Source organism: Lipophrys pholis (genome assembly GCF_963383615.2).
Source record: "Lipophrys pholis genome assembly, chromosome: 3".
Taxonomy (NCBI): Eukaryota; Metazoa; Chordata; class Actinopteri; order Blenniiformes; family Blenniidae; genus Lipophrys; species Lipophrys pholis.
The window spans coordinates 26,388,574-26,406,231 of NC_137627.1; the positions used below are offsets into that span (position 1 = coordinate 26,388,574).

Sequence of the window (17,658 nt, forward strand, 5' to 3'; positions counted from 1 at the left end):
CAAACATGTTAGATCCGCTGCTTTCAACACTGTTAATGCAGTTAAATTATTTTTTATTGTGTTATTTCTTTGTGTACAACACTTTGGCTCTGTGGTGGTTTTAAAGCGATATTAATAGACCCGGATGGACCGGATTGTGTCGCCAAGCCGGCCGTGGCGCCTGGAGCCTGTTCCAGCTGGACCAGAGGCAGACGGCGCCACCAGGAGGTCACCAGTTCTAACAGGTTAACAATCAACCTTTCACACCTTCACTACAACCAATCAAGCAATTCATCTAACAAGAGACACCTCTGTGGACCTGAGGAGGAAAAAGAAGCTTGAGAAAAACAGAACCGAGCAGGCGTACCGACATGTTGGTGCTGGAGAGCGTGTTAAAGCTTTGGAAATCAGTAGAAATGAACGTACGTGAGGCTGTTGCAGCCTCTGGTGAGGCGCCTGCAGCAGCGATGCTTCTTAACATGCCGCTCACATCACTGTTGTTTTGGAAGGTGAAATGTTTACCATGTTTACCCTCTTAATTCACGCTGTTAGCAGGTGTGCATTGGCTAATAAGTGCTGAACACGAGCCTCAGTAAATAAACCCTGGGAGGGAGAGACATCACGGATATGAAGATAAATGTTGAAGTTTTCCAGTGAACAGATGAGAAATCCGATCTGCACGTGGAGCAAAATGTAAAGACAAATAATCACCAGGTCAGTCTGAGATTATTCACATCAGGCCTGCAGCTGCAGGGGAAGGCTGGAGGTCAGGGGGATTCCTTTTACCACCAGGTTTTAATCTTCAAGAAGAAAGTGGGCGGTTAAACAACTTTGTCGCCACAAAGTGAGTTTTAATAAAGTTATGAAATAAGCTTCAGTGTCAAACTCTCAATTGAACAACAGTGGCAGATTATATATAAAGGCCCACCAGATTTCAACTTCAAGCTTTAAACCAGCATGACAATAGCTGTTTTTTTTGTATTAACCAATGGATTTGAACAGCGGTTACTAATTACATCTTATAAGATAAACATTGAGAACTTCACACTGGGAAATCTCCAGAGGAGAGAAATGTTTTAATGTGGTCCAATGAGGGGGGATTATAATCCAGTCCTCTTCAAGTAAAAAAGAAACAAATACTTTAGAGTTTTGTACAAAACACAAAATTTGACGTCCTCTTTTCAGACAGTGCAGGTGTTCATGGCGAGCGCGTCAGTTACTTACTTTCCAAGGGAGCTGTAGAATTGGACTCCAGCTATTACAAGTATAATCCAGACAGAACCTTTTGTTCTCATTGTAACAAGCATGTGCCTTCCAGCTCTGGAGTGGTCAGCACTTGACTCATAGTGAGAAGGTCCCTGGTTCGAGTCCAGGTTTGTCTTGGTGATCTGTGTTGGTTTTCACCCACAGTCAAAAAACAAATAACATTTGACGCTGTAAATGAGCCGTAGGTGTGAATGTGAGCGTCTCACTCCTGACCTGTAACCTGCTGGGATTACCTCCTTCAATGGATCGAACAAATATGAAGTGGTTAACTTCTAACTTTAGAAATACAAAATAATGATGGATTCAAGTTCAGACTTTGTTATCTAGATATTTCTTATTTATTTTCTTCTTCTTTCTTTTCTTGTTGATTTTTTCTTTGTAAGTTGTACATATCTAGACGAGGCCATAAAATTAAAAGGACAGCCATAAATAAGCCCCTGGCTTCAGCTTGTTCCTCTCTTGGTCATACTACTTTCTTCTTGCTTGTAGTTTCTGTGTGTTGAACTATGGGCAGAAGTAAGCAATTCATTCATGGATGAGCGTCACCAAACCAATACTGCCTGGTTTCCAGACTGTGCGTGGCAGAGAGAAAAGCCTGCAAGCCCAGAATCAAACCAGGAGTCCTCCCAGTGTGAGACTAAGAGGCGGCCCACTACACCACTGTGCAGCCAATAGCATTTCTCTTTAGGAGGGATTTATTGAGATGGTGAAAATCCACAGGAATTGTAACTACATTGAATCCCGTCGAGACAATTTTCTAAAACTTCACTGTTGAGTTGTTCAACACGGCGTCCAAACAATGAGTCAATCAGAGTCTCTCACCGTCACTGTGCTTCGGCTTCAAAAGGAAGCGATTACAGCCAGAGCCTTGATCTGTCCGAGTCCCGCTGGCAGGCCGGTCGGCCGGCTCATGTGGAGATGGCAGAGCCTATTATTACTGTCTGAGGCAGCTGGGGCTCCACTTCATGTGCACCTTTCATCTCCAAAGCCATCTCTTAGAAACAATAACCAGCCCGGACCTTCCCTCTGAACTCACCAGGAGGGGGCAGTGTGTGTGTGTGTGTGTGTGTGTGTGTGTGTGTGTGTGTGTGTGTGTGTGCTCGCTCTGTCAATACCCACAGTGAAACCGCCGTCAGCAGCTTTATTATATATTCAAAAGGGCCAGACAGGTTGAGTGTGGCTTCTTTTACATTTTAATGGAAAAGTGAGGACTGACTGATAAATCCAGATAGAAAAAACGGAAAGAAAGAAAAAACCCTGAATGATCCAACAAACAGAAACCAAAGGAGACGTTTCCAGGCTGTAAAATTAAAGAGTTTTCTTTCTAGGAAATAGAAAAACAGGTGCTGGGAAAAGAGAAACCACAGGACAAGAAGCATCATGATATGTTCACATTTATTGTGCAGTGAATTTTATGTACATACATTTTATACACCTAATTACATGAACAGAAATAAATTAATCTGCTTATGTTGTGGAACTTTGCTAACCCTAATCTGGACTGGACAGCAATCTTTAAAATGAGAAGCACAATAACTCCAAGTGACACAGGAGTGACGAGGCAGTAATGTGAGTCAATGTCGTCTAATCTTCATTAGTGTCATATTACACACACGCACACACACACACACACCAAGAAGCAGTTTGTAAGAGGTGCAGTTGTGATTCTGAAGAAACAGTCGAATATTGACACTACAGGACTATTTCATATGAGATCTGTCTGGAACAGCTGTGCTTCACCTCAACGGAGGGTTTTTAGGTTTTTAGATACGATTCTCTATTCCACCAAACTCTTCACGCACTTTCTCAGGTTTTAAATCTCTGCATTTAAAGATTAAAGGAAATTACTACAAAGTGATTAGGCGGTTTCATTAGTAACCTCTTAAATACTAAATAAGTGAATAAGATTTCCTAAAAATGCCTTTTTCCAAACTCATTCTTTGTCATGTACTAGTATATCTTTATAATTTGATCACTTCATTCAATAATTCACAAAAAAAAAAAAAACTATAGTCTTTTAGTAAGGTTAACTAGCCTGAGGGTATTTACAAATATCAAAAGGTATTACGTTTTCCAAGACTTCTTACAAACTGCATCTTTAATATTAGAGATGACTATTACTATTACTATGGTGCTACATACAGTATTGATCACTGGCAGACACAGGGTAATTAGTGTGTTCTTTATAAAAACTAGATCTAAGACGCTAGAGTGAAACCATGTGAACTGTGTACATTGTAGTGTGGAAAGGATACAGAACAGAAGAGAAACATAAAGTGGAGTGGCCGGGCCCACACACCTCAGGATGTGGCTGAGGGAAGTTGAACGGTGAACACAGACTTGAACCTGCTCTCATCTTTTCAGTCTGAAGAAGTCTAACTTTCTACTGCGAGCTTATGAGAAACACTGACGCTAACTAGAGTGACATGCCTATGTAACACCAAACGACACATCACCTCCGGCCTCCGCTCACCGCACACTAACACAATTTACAAGATACGTCGATGGCTCTTAAGCACGGTACTGCTGCAGCAGCAATACCTCTAAGCTATCAAAACATGCAGCTTGTGGTGAATTTGTCTACAGTACGATTCTGTTGGCGGCAAATGGCTGTGAGGAAACCCAGAGTTTGTATTTTTCAGTACAATTATTTCTATGATTCTCAGCATGGCTCTGTCGTCCCGATGGCCTCACACTCTCAGTTCAAGTGAAGAAATGACATCAACACACTGGGACTTCTGATTATTGCACATGAGCACTGAACTTGCAAATGTTCAAGCAGGACGAATGAGGAACGCACGACGTGACAAATGACCGCAGTTCTTTGGAAGACTATTATACAGTGTTGGGGCGAGTTGGGGACGTCGACTACGTGGCTCAGCGCACGTTTGTATTACGGCCCAATGTAGTGGACAGAGGCGACGTCTTAGAAAATCAGTTAGGATCTTGGACACAAACAGACGGTAGAAAACGAGGAGTGTGAGGGGCGATGAGAGCATTTCTGTGAGGGAATCCATCAACACCTGTATGTAAAATATATTACATCCATAATCAACATTCATAGTGTTGTTTCTGTTAAAACACAAAAATAGTAAAGACTCACAGAAGAATCCCAGCAAAGAAACAAGAAGGGAGCGTTTAAAATCCTTGTAAAAAGTAACAACAAGAAAAGGAGGTAAATGCGATCAGATCAGACAGACACAGGCGCTGCCCCACTAACTACGCCACACACCAGACTAGAGACTAGACGGGTGACACGGTCATAAGGCGAGACTGTGGCAGGAGGGTGAGGGAGGAGGGTATGGGGGGAGGGGGGGGGGGGGGGGGGGGGTGTTGATGTTTGATGGGCTGTGGATCATCTCCGCTCACGGGGACTGAGAACCTGCCCGGTAGCTCTTGAAGCTGCCCAGCAGACTCTGCACCCCCTTCCTGACCCGGCGGGCCACCGAGTCGGCGGGGGGAGTGGGCAGGCAGGAGGCCAGGCTGGGGGGACGAGCGTCCAAACATTTCTGGTAGCGAAGCTGGAGAACAGAAAACATCCGGTGAGATTCTGGGATTCACATCAACTTCTGACAATCCCGACAGATTCCAACCAAACAAGAAGACATTCATTCCTTTCTGGAATGTTTCCAACCATTTGTGCTCTTTATTTTTATTTTCGTCATCTCAAACACAACTTCATTCTTCCTTTGATGTTTCACTTTAATGCAGAATCTCTACGTATCTCAGTTCTGACCAATCTGATGTTGAGGGAGCTGGAACAGTCAAATGTCAGTGTGGTTATCTAGAAAAGATGCTTCCCCCGTATGTGGACATGAAACTTGAACTCAAAACAATCTAATCAGAGCTGAAAAATAAATAATTTAAGCAGAATCCCATTTTCACCCAAGCTGGTGCAGAAATGCAGTGAATAGTTAAGGAAGCAGCTCCTCTAACTGTGGGATGAGGATGTGTGACTCACCATGCAGGCGGCCTGCACAGCCTCACTCAGGCTGGCAGCGTTGGGCTCACACCAAAACATGTGGCAGGTGAACTCCTCAGGACCCTCAGCCATGATGAAGGCAAAGGTGTGCACGTCTTTCCCCACACCCATGAAGGACAGGAAACGCACCCTGCACTCCGACAGCACCTCCTCATCCTGGAACGACCAGTACAAACATTTCACTTCACTGGCTCACTGAGCTCAGCCCTGGATCCATTCAGGGTGCAGAAGTGGGCGGGAACTATCCCACAGTGAGCAGTACGTAAAGGAATCTTTAGTTCACCATTCGCTCACATTTATTCATCAGATATGAAGACTTATTGTTTTCACAGTGTAAAGTCACAAAACAGGTTTGTTACTTTGTACTGAAACAAATTGAACGTAAAAAGACAAAAACATTATAAATCCAGCATGTGACTGAAGAGGGCTGACAGAGAAGAGACTTGTGGTTTGTGGAGAAACCTAATCTATGAGATTATTCTAGCGCAGCATCATGGTGAGTTTGTCCGTTACCTGTCGTGCCAGTATGGTGAGGGTCGCTGGTGCAACATTCACAGACACCGGGGTGAAGTCGCTTTTGTCTTTGCCATTTATTGCTGCCTGCAGTGCATCATTGATTATTTCCATACCTGAGAAAAACACAAAGGAACCACTGAACATTAACCTCAGACTTCAGCCAGTGGAACCAAACACATTTACAACTAATCAGGTTTATTACCTAAAAGCACAAACAATCCAAAATGTAGTTTTCTTACCAACTGGTCTGGTCACCGCCTCACATCCAAGGTAATAAACATGGAAGCGTTGGAAGAGTTCATTTTTCGGAGCAGGAAACTCTGAGGAGAGCAAACACAATGTGACTGGATTGTTCCCTCCAGACCAGGGGAGTATCAAAACTGAGCCAATATAAATTGTACTACCTTCAACAGAGATGACCACTGGGTTGCTTGGATCAGAGTTCAGTCTGCTCACCCCCGGCTTGGTCGACTTCCTCTCCATCATTATCTAGAGGTCATTTTAAAACCAGGTGAAACTTTGTAAAGGACACTTGACTCCCTACAGCGAATTCAAAATGAATCTACATTTGAGCCAATAGATGCTGACCTTTGAGCACATCTCATGTAGGCTGGTGGCGATGTTCTTGGCGGGCGAGTCGCAGCGGAAAACATGACACTTCAAAACCTGTGTCAGGTTGTCTCGAGCCACATAAGCAAAGTCCCTGCAGGTGAGATCGGATGGAAAAAGGTCAGATCTGAATGTTGAGTTTGTAAGACTGAAACATGGGAGCAAATATATACTTACAGCACATAAACACACACACATGCACACCAGCACTAAACAATAGTTTCTTTCAGGAAAACAATCAATGAGGTGTACCTTTCCCTGTTCATGATGGAAATGCAGCATGAAAGAAAGAAATACAGATGTTAGAGGACAGACAGACAGGAAGCAGAAACGGCTTGGGTTGTCATTTTGTGTTTTCTGCAGTATTGTTTGCGTTCCAGCAGAGGGCAGCAGCGTGCAATAGATGGACTGCAAGGGGCCTTTTGCGAAAAGCTGAGCCAGACAGGAGCCATGAATCAAGCCCTCTGTGCAGACCAACAGGAGAATGGCACAACATTCAAAAATGGAAAACAGGGCGTTTTGTCCAAGCATGAGTCATGGAGGATAAATATTGACTCAAGCTGAAATTACATCTAACCAGTGAAACATCACCTAAATGCACCGTTGTTAGATAAAATGTCAACATAGTGATAATTTGAGAAGAGGTCAGTTTAGAATTATTGCTTGAAAGTGAACTCATTAAAAATTTACCCTAAATGTCAGATCAACTATGGTAACACCGTTTTTTTCTCCTTTTTTGAAGATAAAAACCTTGTTAGTGAAGATCACGCAATGAGAAGTAAAACAGGTCAAGTCATTTTGTAACGACTTCAGCAGCCTAAGATGAAGCCGTTTGAATTGGTCTTGTTGTGAGGATACTGACCTGCCGTTGTCTCTGCCCACACCCCAGACACGGATGCTGCCAATCGGCTGAGCGTGGAGCAGAGTCTGACCCAGCGGGTCGATCAAGTTCATTGTGTCGTTCTCCAGGACCATCAGCATGTCTTTACCCTGCCGTGACAAACACAAGGTCGCACCAGGTTAGAGTGAGTGCATGTACAACTTTCACTATTTCCCACTGCACATTACAAGTCAAATTTAAAATCAAAGTCATAGGAAACTTTTCATAAAAGGGTTAAAAATATCTAAAAATGTGTTTCCCTATTGCTAACAGTCAAAGCAGCCAAACATCTTTGAAGCAGATTAAATGAAAGGTCATTATCATTCACTACAATGCAAGATGATGCTGTTCTACATGTCGCTCTACATTGGGGAAGACGTCGCCTCAATGAATTTGCTCACCTCTCCCCAGATACCAGCGGTGTCGTGGAGGTTGTGTTTGTGATAAGAGAGCTGCCTGATGCAGTTGTTGACAGCCACACTGCTTTTTCCAGGTGCCATGTCCTCCTCTGACATCTCCACCCAGCCGAGGGAGCGCACTGCGAAACACTGACAGAACAACAGAACAGACACCCAGTACATTAGTACAAAACAAGATGGCACCAGAGGCCCAGTCGTTTAGAGAAAGCACTTATTTTGCTGGGTTAGCTGGAAAAAAAGCAAATACTTTTTAAACTGTGAGGCAACAACACACCTAGTTAAAAGTTGTGAAAGAAAAAGGTGGCAAGTTATTTTATTAATCCTTCAAGAAGAACTCAATCTGTTTCATCTTGTCTAACTATCAGAGGAGCACTCACACACAGAGTAAGACTGTTGAACCAGTTACTGCAGACTGCAGTCTTGTTTTAATCCAACCAGTAACACAGGATTTACCTTTGTTTCAATATCTGTGCAGAGTGGCTCAAGGTTCTTTTCATCCTCAGATGGGGAGTAATTGTAACTGTAATGAAGGAAAAATAAGACAGTAAGAGAACATATCAGGAACAGGTAAAAACTTATCAAGCACTAAGAAATCACAAGGTTTGAAGAGCACATACTTGAGGTTGATAGATGCATAGCGTAGAGTTGCTCCTTCAAACTCCTTCAGACTTTGATCAGATGCGACCTCTCCCTCCTCCTGAGGACACAGATCAACGTTTATGAAAGCAGCTTGAATTATTCTCCATTTATTTCAAAAAGGTTAAAAAGCTGACAATGAGACAACACTCTTATTTACACTGGTCAGATATTTATCAATGTGGTAACTAGCATCCTGACTTATTAAACACAACTACAAAATGCTGAGAGAAAAATAAGGAGTCAGCTGATGTTTGACATACAAACACAGGCACAACCAATATTGTGGAAATCACCAACAGGTGATGCACTAAGTTTTGGAACAAAATATTAAACCTTTTTCTTGCTGTCTCTTTCAAGGAAGCAATACGTAACAATACGAGAGTTGCCTAATCACCAATTGAATTCAATTCAACTTTATTTATATAGCACCAAATATAACAGTCATTTCTAGCAGCTTTCAAGCAGCAAGGAAAGACTCCTCTAACAGGAAGAAACCTTTGCAGAACCAGACTCAGAGGTGGAGGCTTTCTGCTGACCGGTGTGGGTGAGGGGATAGAGGAGAGGAAAGGATAGAATAGACAGAGAGGTAGATTGAGGGGGAGAAACACCACAGATCACTTGGGGATTTTATTCTGTTTCACATCACCAAACAAACCGTTCATCAACACATTCTGCCAGTGATGATGAAAGAGGAACAAAAAAATATGAAGTCCTAGCCTGCCCTGTTGTAGCTTTAGCAGCTGCCCCCTCTGGATGCTCATTCAAAACAAATGTGAGGAGTAATTGTAGACAAATATAATTCACAGACCAGAAAATGTTACAGTCTTTCTGCAGAGAAGGATGGGAGCGTTGATACTATATGACAGTTTATAGGAAAATGGAAAAACAGTTTTCCCTTAAATGGCACATTTTCACCTCTTCAGCGCTCTCAAAGTGCATCACACTGTCCGTCACATTCACCCATTCACAAAAATAGAGACAGCTGTCATGCAATGGGCTCCACTTCCATTGGGACCAGTTTTTGGTTGAGAGCTTCTCCAGAGACATTTCTACATGAGCAGGGGGGCGAGAAGGGGGATCGAAGAAGAGCCGTTCTAACTGAGCCACAGCAGCCCCAAATGTGTTCTATTGCTGCAACATATTCTATTAAGGGTGTGTTCACATTCCCCTTTTTGATCCGGACCAGAGTTCTCTTCAAAGAAAAAACTGTTTGTTTGGGCGAGGGGAACACTCCCATGAACTCTGAACCGGAGCTAATAAGCAATCTTGAGCCACGTTTCCACAGCACAGAAAGTGCAGGGAAGGAACGGAACGGTTCGGAGCGGTACGGCAAAGCAGACCCCAACCGAAATTTGGGAGGATTAAAATGTGGGCGGGGTTTAGAGCTCCGCAGATATGTGACGTTGCAACAGTAATCTCAGCCGGGGCGACAGATCTGGACCTTATGAGTCCTCTGTTGTTGTTTACATCCTCCGCTTTGCACTAGTTGTTTAGTTATTTTATTTTTATCTTTTGCAGCCACAGACCTGCAGCTGCAACTTCCATGTTGGTTCCGAGAGAGCGAATGTCACCCGGCTTTGTGACACTGGAGCGCACTCCGGTGTCACAAAGTCGGTCGGTGCCGGTGTCGCACCGCTGGTTGTGACGGTTGAAACGTCCGCATGGAGGCAGAGATCGCGGACGCGATGCCAGGACAGACACCGGGGCTCAGGGTTCGGACCAGCTCCGGCGTCCCGTCGCACCAGCAGGTTCCAGCGTCGGGGAACCGGAGCTCCGGGGCGGCACGCAGCGGTTCACGCAATGGAGCACCGACCAGCAACGTGACAAGTGCATCGATTACGGCCGTAGCGTCTGCTCCCGAGTCCCGCTCTTTCTGGACCAACATGAAAGTTGCGCAGCAAAAAACTAAACAAACAAATATAACTGTGCAAAGCTGAGTATGTTTACAACAGAGGATTCATACAGCAGACATATTAAAATATTGAGGGCGTGTAGTAAATCACTGACCAATCAGCAAACAGTTCCTCAAAGCCAGACCTGTTCCATGGTGCTGAGTACCCGGACGGAAGGGTAGCGGAAAAATATCCACCTTTGGAGCGGTATTTTCCGGAAAATCCCAAATTCTTGCAGTTGAAACCGGAAGCATAACGGACTCTACCAGTCCATTCCCGCACTTTTTGTGCGGTGGAAACACGCCTTTTGGTCCCATTGAAATGCTAGGTCTCGGTTTGTTTACAAAGGATCTTTCTAGTGTGCGGGGTGAGAAGACATGACCTAGAGCGCAATGTATTCTGGGTAGTAAACAAACAAAGCTAACCGCTCAAATCAGTAGAAGTGGCTGCAGAAAGAAAAAGTTGGAAAATTTCTCGTGGGCAGACAGAGTAGTGAGGAAGAAGTAGAGAGGAAGAAGTAGTGAGGAAGAAGTAGTGAGGAAGAAGTAGAGAGGAAGAAGTAGAGAGGAAGAAGTAGAGAGGAAGAAGTAGTGAGGAAGGCGCTCATTGATATCTGGTCTGAAGACTATATATTGCAGTTGTTCGTGGCTACCCATTAACCACAAGCTAACTCGCCTAGCCACCACGGGCTAAAGCGGCAGGACTTCCACTTTCGGTGCGGACCAATCAATCAGCCATGTTTCTTCTTTACTTCCTCCCTGGTCAGTGTTTGTTTCAGGCAACAGCGTCCCCAAACCAGCAGCTGTTGTAATTCCGTGACATTTTCCAGGCAGTTTGATCTTTCCAGGCACATTCACTCAAAAGTGAACGTGAACGCCACTGAACCAAATGAAGGTGGGAAAAATCTCCCCACCCCCGCCCCCCACAATGGGAACCGAGTCCTGGACTATCCGAATGTGAAAGGCACCTAAATGTGTTCAAAACTTACAAGGAGACTACTCTTTTTAACTGTTAAATGTGAATAAATGAAGGTTGTATCTTACTTTCCACAGCTCAGCTTCCCCAGGGCCTTCGTCTGTGCTGGATAATTGAGTCCAAGATTCCTGGAAGATGTCAAACAAATTGTATTATTCGCTGAAGTTCCTCAAGTCTATTTTCATCCCAGCAGTAAGTGTGTGTGTGTGTGTGTGTGTGAGCTGACCTCAGGTTCCTCACAGGGCGTGGTCTCCAGGGACATGGTGGAGGACATGGTGGAGTCACCCACTTTACCGAGGGGTGACGGTGGCTCCCACTGGGTCGTGCCTGTGGGAATGTGCCAGTAGTATGTGCCGGATGTATCTCGCACCCTCATCCATCCCGAAGGAAGGTCTGTGTCAGTCTGGAAAGCACTGGAGTCCCAGAAGGACTCTGCAAGGCAGCCAGCAGCGGGCAAAGGCAAAGCAAAAGTTTCATTACAGGATGAAAAAGAATATACAAAGCTGCATGCCGACCAAGCAGAAAATGTTGAAAGCAAACGAGTACAAAACAAGAATCTGTCTTTCATCAACAGCAAAAACATGACCAGCAGTCTCTATTATCAAATTATTCCTAACAACATTATCCATTGTTGCATCCCAGAGGATTAACGATGGTCATTTGTTGGTTAATGTTCAACACCACAAGACATATTCATGTAACAAACTTAGAATTTAAACAAACTATATCAAAATAATGTAAAATCATTTCATTCCATCTTCTACAGCAGCAATCTAAAGCAGTTGGTTTCTGATGTCAGAAAAGTTGATCAAATATCTTTAGATAATGAACTGTTACTTGAAACAGAAATTTTGTTTTGATTTCCAAGCCTTTAGAAAACACTGGTAACTTATTTCATCATTTTCAGACAGTTTATTTAAAACTTGCGGCTCGAGCTTATCCTGTTTGTTGTATTCCAACGTGTCAAGTTTTATTAAAAACAGTTTCATTCGTGACTTGTGCACATCTGACTTTGCTAGTTTTGTTATCAGTATTTTGATGGGAAAATCAGCCTGTTATCTTCTTTTGAGACAAAATATTAATAAAGTTTGCTGTATGCACTAAAATATGTTAGTACGTCCTGATGGTGATTGTTTCTTGCTTTTCCAGTTACCTCTGTTGCCATTTGGAGAGCTGTCAGCGGTGTTGTCCTGAGAAAGTGCAGGCCAGCTGGACTCTTCATCAGTCGGTGTCCCGTTCATGTTGGAAAAGAGAAGGCAAGCGTTTCTGCCCACAACGCCACCATCTTTCTGAGGCTGGGAATCGCTCTGTTCTTCTGCCACATCCTCCACTCCAGTGCTACCAGATGTCTCGTCATCCTCTTCCAATTTGTTCTCCTTTTCTTTATCATCTTCCTCTCCGTCTTTATCCTTCTCTTCCGTGGAATCCAGAGTGTCGATGAGGAGCGGCTCATTCAGGAGGTTCTTGGACTCCTCCTGACTGAGACCAGGGCTCATTGCTATTTTGGGAGACTTGGTCTGCTGCTCCTCGTTTCCCTGTTGTTCTTCCTGAGTGGTGTTCTGTTGAGGGAAGTCTTCCTTGTTCCCATTCTGATTGATATTGCAGTTGTGATCCTGATCCTGGTGGTTCTCCGCGACTTTGCGCAGCTGATTCTGGCCTTCTTTCAGCCACTTGGCATTGTTGCCGGTGGGCTCCTGGTCGCACCAGTGGCTGCCCTCGTTCAGCTTGTTCTTAAGCTCTTCATCTTGCTTCTGTTTGTTTACAACGTATGTCATATCTTCATCATCATGACCACCCATGGTAACGTCCCATGTAACTGATAAGTAGAAATAAGGAGAAAAGAAAACATGATAAGGTTGAGCTACTTTTTTTTTTTTTACCCTAAATGAATTCATCTACCTGATCTAATTTTGGAAATAGCGGGAGCAAAGATAGCAGGGTGGACAGGGTGAATTGAGTCTTCGGCATCTATACCAACAGTAACAGAAAAATGACATCTGAATAGCAGCAGTGTAGGACACTGTTGGCATTTATGCATGACAGCAAAATAGTTTCTTGCCACCATGGCCTGTCTTGAGTAAAGGTTCAAACAAAAATGTGTTCTCCCTGGGAACTCCAGTGCGTGTGCTTTTAACCTCTGCAAGGCCATTGATCAGCAGCTCCAGGACACTGTGGGCATCCTGCTGTCTAGTATGTGTAGTTAAGGTTAACTATGAATGGGATGGGCTAAACAGAGAAGTGATTTTCCCAATGGGATCATTAAAATACACTTTAGAAATGACTGATTACTCTGCCTTTTGTCTGGTGTCAGGAAAAACTTCAACAGGTCACGACCTCAATCAGGAAAACCGTAGGTACAGAGAAAGAATGGATGAAGACAGTACCAAAAGTAATAAATATTTATGGAAACCTCACATTTTCCCAACTCCATTTGTTTAGCAGACAAAGAGGACTGAGAAAACGCAGCTTGAAATCATATGCAAGACATTTATCCGACGGAAAAAAAACCCTCCTACTGAGAATATTCCTTCAATAAATGACTCAGATCACTGTACTTCTATCTGAACCATTTTATCCCACTGGTGAGAAAGATTGCTGAATATGTACATTTAAACTCAAATCAATATGGCTATTAAAGGTTTTTGGCAGTCACTATCACAATCAGACTACACACAAACAGACATAGTATAAAATATTTAAGAGACAACTCCATTTTTCTCTAAGCAGATTATACGGATAGAAAAGCAATTATGTGAATCACTTATTTTCCTTTTGCAATGTCATCTTTCCCCACATACCATAAGATCCAGAAACTGCTTAGAATACACAGCGACATGTTAAAGGTGTTACCTTGACTCATCAACATGTCAACGGATTCACTGTCCTATGATTAATAAATAACTGGATTGAAATGATAAATTGGCATGGCATAAGAAAAAAAAACCTTTTCTGGCTCCGATTGGCTTACCAACTCAGTAATGGATGGATGAAGTAATGGGGTTTTCTTTATTTATGACCACTTGTGTGGATTTTACCTGCAGGCTCGTCCTTTCCTGTTACATTACATTACTGTTAGCATGCTAGCTAGCAGGCCAGCGATCTACAAACAGCAGTTCAGTGAGCACCGTCTCAAAAGACGAATTAAATGGCGATTGTCAACACAAAATACATTCATAAACATGAGCTGTGTCGCAACTACTAATATATTAAACGTTTATTTACTATAGGTCAACGATGCAAATTGAACTTTGAAGTTAGTTTGTTATTCGTCGCTTACAAGTTGGGAAGAAGTGCCTTCACTTTCACTGTTGGATTCATTCTACACATACGAAGCTCACTTCAGCGGCTTCACCTTCCATTTGCCAACACGACCTTTTTTACCCGTTGGGAAATTATCTCAACACAGACTCGGTCACAACACTAACATGTGATTTACGATTTAATAATAGGGTGGTTGATGGACATTTTGTGATATGCCAAGCTACGAAAAGACATACAGTGATATGGATAAAATGCCATCGCCGCAGCTGGAAATAACGGGCACCATCCGCCATCATCTCTGCTAGGCTAACGTTAGCCTCTCTGCTCGCTGCAGAAGGTTTATAACACAGAATAAAATACCAACATTAATTCGTTGACTTTATCGTGGATGACGATGACTTACCAGCTCCACCAAACCTCCCTGTTGTCGAACCGCGGTGATGGTTGTCAGCTAGCTACATATTTCCGTGAATCGTGAGAGCTCGCCTGGTTTCTCGCTGCTGCTTTCTGTCAGTGGGCTCGGCCGGTGATGGAGGGCGAATCTGCGTCACGCACTGACGTCACGGCCGGAGCCCACTCGTGCCGCCACCGGGGCGCCGCGCGTAGTGGAGAAACTCCACCGTTACAGTTCTTTTTTTTGGACATAAAGATCCGCTGCTGTTCCTCAAAAGTGTATCAGTCAGCGTCAGTGTTAGCGCCAGAGGCGGCTCTGGGTGTATGATGAATCTGCACGCACCGAATCAGGTGAGTGAGCCCAGGGCTGCATCTCAACAACACAGGGCCCCGGGCATGTCTTTCAGGATTGGAGGACAACTCGTCCACGGACAGCACCCTCAGTGGACAACTCGTCCACGGATGAGATTTCAGAATTTATTTGGGAGAAAGTAAATCCTGTACAATTTTACATATTGTTATTTCCAATTGATAGTTTATATATTTTCCATATATCTAATATATGTCCATATATATTTATTATAGTATCATATGGCTTTGTTTGTCTTTGTTTCCCATTCTCTTAATGGTAAACAAGTGCATGTAAATACATTTTTAGGAATTACTTTTGCTGAAAAGCTCAGCTGGAAGCCACATATACATATCCTGAAGTCAGAATTAGCAAAAAATATTGGCACAATGTGTAAAATCAGATCAGTATTTGATAAAAATTCACTGAACTTATTATATAACTCCCTCATTCTTCTATATCCAAGTTATGGTGTGGAAACATGGGGAATTAATTATATAACAAACACTGATCCTATTTTTTTTTTACATCAGAAGAAGGCCATTAGACTCATAATCAAGCTGATTATCATGCTCCAACAAATCCAGGTTGCCATAGCAAAGATGCTAAAAATAGACTATATAGTCGACCTTAATACACTAACATGTTTTTGTGTCATATATACTGAATAATGCTTCCAAATGTAAAATCCTTCAAACCAATAATGCTGAAAAAATTTGTCATGTACGAGATGTCTGGAATCACATGGAGGAATTGTTCGTGCACCGAGGGCCCCACTTACCTTATCTAGAACAAGAGATTAGTAAACAAAGAGAAACAAAGCCATATGATACTATACTAAATATATATGGACATTACTAGATATATGAAAAATATATAAAATATCAATCAGAAATAACAATATGTAAAAAAAACATTGTACAGTATTTATTTTCTCCCAAAACATTCTGAAATCTCATCCATGGACGAGTTGTCCACTGAGGGTGCTGTCTGTGGACTAGTTGTCTAGGGTTGCAGTTTTGTGGACGAGTTGTCCTACAATCGTAGAATACTGAGCAACATAAGGTGAAGGAGTTGGCATCCTATTTTTCACATTACACGATTTATACTGAGGTAAAAAGCACTACTCTCAAACTAGTTCAAGGTTTTATGATTGGAATTTGTCTCTATTACACTTGTGCAACTTCAGCAGTGAATTTGTGCTTTAACAAACTAATAGTTTAGCCCTCCACTGATTTCTTTTCATCATGAGTTTTTCTCTGAAGTCCAAAGGGTGGGTCCTGCTTTGAAAAAGGCCATAGATTTATCCGGCACCCCAGCAGTGTTCAGTGTGCTGGATTCATTAACAGTACCAGTAAAGAAAGAAAAAGGGTTTGACAGCTGCTGCTCATCCACACACAATGAGAGTGGCGTCCATTACACCTTAGCTTCAATCTCTACACTGGTCACAAAAATGTGACTTCATGGTCTGTAAGGTTTTGAATGGTCTCGGGCCTGGATACATCTTATATTTACTGGTAGGATATGAACCATCCAGAACCCTAATTTCCTCAGGAAGAGGTTAATTGTTCCCAGAGTCAGAAGAGACCAGGCGAATCAGTTTCTACGCTCCTCACCTCTTTTAATCAGGACTTAAAACACTATTATCTGCTCAGGGTTTCCATTAAATAATATATTGTACCTACTTTTTTATTTTCATCTTAATAAAGCTTTTACTTTATTTATTCTCCTTTTTATGCCTTTGATAATTACCATCCATCCATCCATCTTCTTCCACTTATCCGGGGGCAGCAGTCTAAGCAAGTAAGCCCAGACTTCCCTCGCCCCAGACACTTCTTCCAGCTCTTCCGGTGGGACACCAAGGCGTTCCCAGGCCAGCCGAGAGACATAGTCTCTCCAGCGTGTCCTAGGTCTGCCCCGAGGCCTCCCACCAGAGGGACATGCCCAGAACACCTCCCTAGGGAGGCTTCCGGGGGGCATCCGAAACAGATGCCCGAGCCTCAGCTGGCTCCTCCGGATGCAGAGGAGCAGCAGCTCTACTCCGAGCTCCTCCCTGGTGACTGAGCTCCTCACCCTATCTCTAAGGGTGCGCCCAGCCACCTTACGGAGGAAACCCATTTCAGCCGCTTGTATCCGGGATCTCGTCCTTTCGGTCATGACCCAAAGCTCATGACCATAGGTGAGGGTAGGAACGAAGATCGACCGGTAAATCGAGAGCCTCGCCTTTTGGCTGAGCTCCTTCTTCACCACCACGGACCGATACAGCGACCGCATAACTGAGACGCTGCACCGATCCGCCTGTCGATCTCACCCTCCATCTTCCTCCCACTCGTGAACAAGACCCCGAGATACTGAGCTCCTCCACTTGGGACAAGGGCTCCCCACCGACCTGAAGGGGGCAAGCCACCTTGTTTTAATGTATGTTCTTTACTTCTTTGTAAAGCTTAAGGAATTGCCTTTGGTCTGGATGGTGATATAGAAATACATATGCCTTTTCC

At 43.5% G+C, this 17,658-nt stretch overlaps 1 protein-coding gene across 1 annotated transcript; it reads right to left on the reverse strand.

The window, feature by feature from the left end:
* Positions 1 to 2,621: 2,621 nt before the first annotated feature.
* On the reverse strand, positions 2,622 to 15,150 carry apbb1 (amyloid beta (A4) precursor protein-binding, family B, member 1 (Fe65)). The gene is made up of 14 exons (XM_080459824.1): positions 14,822 to 15,150; positions 12,311 to 12,973; positions 11,384 to 11,589; positions 11,226 to 11,285; positions 8,269 to 8,348; positions 8,105 to 8,171; positions 7,634 to 7,780; positions 7,215 to 7,342; positions 6,332 to 6,446; positions 6,148 to 6,232; positions 5,983 to 6,063; positions 5,741 to 5,856; positions 5,207 to 5,383; positions 2,622 to 4,766 (listed from the first exon to the last, which is right to left on the reverse strand). The coding sequence occupies exons 2-14, from the start codon at positions 12,954 to 12,956 to the stop codon at positions 4,611 to 4,613; spliced, it is 2,064 nt and encodes a 687-aa protein (XP_080315950.1). The 5' UTR covers positions 12,957 to 12,973; positions 14,822 to 15,150; the 3' UTR covers positions 2,622 to 4,610.
* Between the last annotated feature and the right edge of the window lie 2,508 nt (positions 15,151 to 17,658).